Source organism: Cryptomeria japonica, chromosome 4, assembly GCF_030272615.1.
Source record: "Cryptomeria japonica chromosome 4, Sugi_1.0, whole genome shotgun sequence".
Taxonomy (NCBI): domain Eukaryota; kingdom Viridiplantae; phylum Streptophyta; class Pinopsida; order Cupressales; family Cupressaceae; genus Cryptomeria; species Cryptomeria japonica.
The window spans coordinates 590,287,138-590,290,125 of NC_081408.1; the positions used below are offsets into that span (position 1 = coordinate 590,287,138).

The window sequence follows — 2,988 nt, forward strand, 5'->3', positions numbered from 1 at the left end:
AGGTTCTCCTTTTCTTCTCTTTCAGCAAGCAAATGCTCATACATAGTGACATTTTCCCGCTTGATCTTGGAAATCTCTTGATCTCTTTCCTTTATGGTGCAGCGACACCCCTTGAGCTCTTTATATCATTTACTTATAAGTAGCATGGCTCCATGACCTCTTCAAGGTCTTATAATGTTTTTCCTTTTCTTTGTGTTTGCAGACCTATGTTTGGGTCTTTATGATTGTAATAAGCCCTTAGGCTACCAAGTGTTGTCAACTTGGTTTCTAGCCTTATGAGGGTATCATGCTTATGCTTTTGGTGTGTGAGGGTCATAATAGGTGTGTAAGTGTTGTTATTTTCCTAGGTGAAGGCGGGATTTTAAGTCTTTGTTCATTTGAGGATTATATTGTAATGTTGTCAATGTAAAAACATGTAACCCATTTGAATAATGGTTCCTCAACGGCTATTTGGTGGTTGATGGTCATTGAGGGTGGTTGTAATAGTCCCTAGGAGTGATAAGATCCTGAGGGATGAAGCTATTGGGTTGGAATAAAAAAAATCTGAATTTCTTGCCTTCAAACTGCTTTTTACTGTGTTTTTCCTGTGAATTTGCTGCTAATCTGTGTTGTACGGACGTGTACGGATTGGGAGGCCTGAGGAAACCATTGGGGAAGGAAGTGCATCCAACCACCTTTCATTTTCAATTGGAATGAGGTCTTGAACTTCATTGGTTGCAGAGATATCTATTTTTCTTCCTCGCTGCCCTGTTAAACCCTTAAAATCAGGGTTTTGATGCTTTTGGACTCACAACTCCACATTCCACTGTGGGAATGGATTGAAACTTTGTGGAATGATGGAGTGGCATATATTATAGAGGATTATTGTAGTTTTGAAGGTAGGAGATTGTGTTTTACTTTTTTGGTTTGATGCCCTAGGCTTGACATGGTGCGTGTGGCAAGCCTGTGCAGTGACAAATTGGAGAAAAGACCTTCACCAACAGATTGAAACATGGAGTTTCTTGGAATGGATATGACCTTCACACATGTGTAGACCCTCTCCAACTATTATTTCTCTTGGGTAGATTGACTGGTGAAGAGTTTTGTTGCTTTTTGTTGCAGACTGGCTAGTTAATCCTATGTTGGGGGGTCATAGGGTTAGGGTACCTGTGTTCATAACCCAAACACCAAACTTTTCAGTCTGAAAGAACATCAAAAAAAGTGTTCAAAATAGTAATTAAGTCCCTGGGTTGTTTGAAGCCTTTTGGAGTTATTGTTGAAAGACCAGTTTTAGGTCCTAAAGAGCCTATGTGCATTGTCTAGGCTTGAAGATGCAATTGGTATTGAATAAGTTCTAAAGGTGGTTTAAATGAACCCAAAAGATTTTCATATGTCATTCTAAACATGTCCTAATTCCTGCAAGTGTAAAGTTCCTTGGTTGAGTTGATGAACCTATTGGTAGGGGGAATTGAGGTTGCTAGTGGCTTTGGTTGAAGGGTTGGTGTCAAGGGAGTGAGAGTCTCCTTATGAAAGTGAGTTGTCCTAATTGGAAAGAACCCTTAGAGGGCCTAGGGCAGTCACCTTGAACCTTTGAAAGGTTGAGAATTGGATGATTGGATGGTGCCAACAAGGAACCCTTTGAAACAAGAAGGAAATCAAGCATATTAAGGAGCAATCCCCATACCCCTCTGCATCATATTGGTATCAGAGCCAAGTTTGGTGAAGTGGTGTATGTCTGACAAAGAATTTGGAGAAGAGGCTGACACAATGCCTCCAAAGACCATGAGTCAAGAGGCCATTAAGAAAATGGTTGAGGAATTACTTGCAGAGAAGCTAAAGGAAGCTGGACAGTGGAAGGGTAAAGAGAAAGTGGGAGGTGATGAATCAGATGATAAGCAAGAGAATGAAGAGGAAGGGGCTATTGTTAAAGAGGTTCAGAAGATGCCAGCAGACCAGAAGATATTTGTAGATGCCTTGAAGTTAGTGAACAGAGATAATGTGGAGAGTTTGCCTACCTATGGAGGTAGCCTGAATGGAGAAGAGGTGCTTGATTGGATAGAAGCACTCAATAACCATTTTGAGTATAAAGAGGTACCTAAGGATAAGAAGGTAAGTTTGGCCAAGGCTAGACTCAAAGGGTCTGCCTTGATGTGGTGGACTGTGCTACAAGAGGAGGTAGTCAATGCAGGGAAGAAGAGGATTTCCTCATGGGAAAGGATGAAGACCAAGATCAAAAATCAGATTCTACCTTGTGACTTTGAGGTGCAGATGTTTAAGAAGATACAAAATTTTAGACAAAGGGAACTAGATGTGAGTTCCTATATAGAAGAATTCCATAGACTAAGTCTAAGGTCTAGGAAGCATGAAGATGAGTCCGAGAAGTTGGCTAGGTACATAAATGGCTTAAGGCAAAACATCCAAGATGAGATAAGTGTCTTAGCTCCTGGTACAGTACATAAGTGTTTTCAGTTGGCTTTGAGAATTGAAGATAAAATCAAAAGAAGGGGAGAACAAAATCAGAAAAGTAGAGGAGGCAAGAACTTTAGGGGTAGAGGTAGCTTTGGAAGAGGAGGAGCACCACCAAAGAATGGTGAATCAAACACCCAAGAAGGCAATGGAGAGACAAGTGGTAGAGGAGGAGATTTTAGGGGTGGCTTTAGAGGAGGAAGGTTTAATGGACGAGGTAGATTTGGCAATCAAGGAAAGGGTCCTAGTGTATTCACTGGGAAGTGCTATCAATGCAACCAAGCGGGGCATACCATGAGTAGGTGCCCAGAAAAGACATCTAGTTCACATGGAGGGGATAAGAGGACTCAGTTGGTCCAAGAAGAAGATAGTAGCAGTGTCTCCCCACCTATTGGCCGAGCAGGACCTACTTTGGAAGGAGAAAGCTTGATGTTGAGAAGAACTCTCTTGAAGATACCCCAACATAAGGAGCTACCTCAGAGAAAGAGTCTTTTTAGGACTACATGTGTATCATTTTGGAAGGTTTGTAAGGTCATAATAGAT

The 2,988-nt window shown here is 41.4% G+C and overlaps 1 protein-coding gene across 1 annotated transcript; it reads left to right on the top strand.

The window, feature by feature from the left end:
- The first annotated feature begins 1,710 nt into the window (after positions 1-1,710).
- LOC131875220 (uncharacterized) lies at positions 1,711-2,743 on the top strand. Its single transcript, XM_059219286.1, has 2 exons — positions 1,711-2,088; positions 2,468-2,743. Exons 1-2 carry the CDS (start codon positions 1,711-1,713, stop codon positions 2,741-2,743), a joined length of 654 nt encoding a protein of 217 aa, XP_059075269.1.
- The last annotated feature ends 245 nt before the right edge of the window (positions 2,744-2,988 follow it).

What these genes read in the sequence shown, in the direction of transcription:
- LOC131875220 (XM_059219286.1), top strand. Translation starts at nt 1,711, where the DNA reads ATGTCTGACAAAGAATTTGGAGAAGAGGCTGACACAATGCCTCCAAAG. An exon ending in AGGTACCTAAGGATAAGAAG is followed by an intron (nt 2,089 to 2,467) that starts GTAAGTTTGGCC and finishes TGAGAATTGAAG; the next exon opens with ATAAAATCAAAAGAAGGGGA.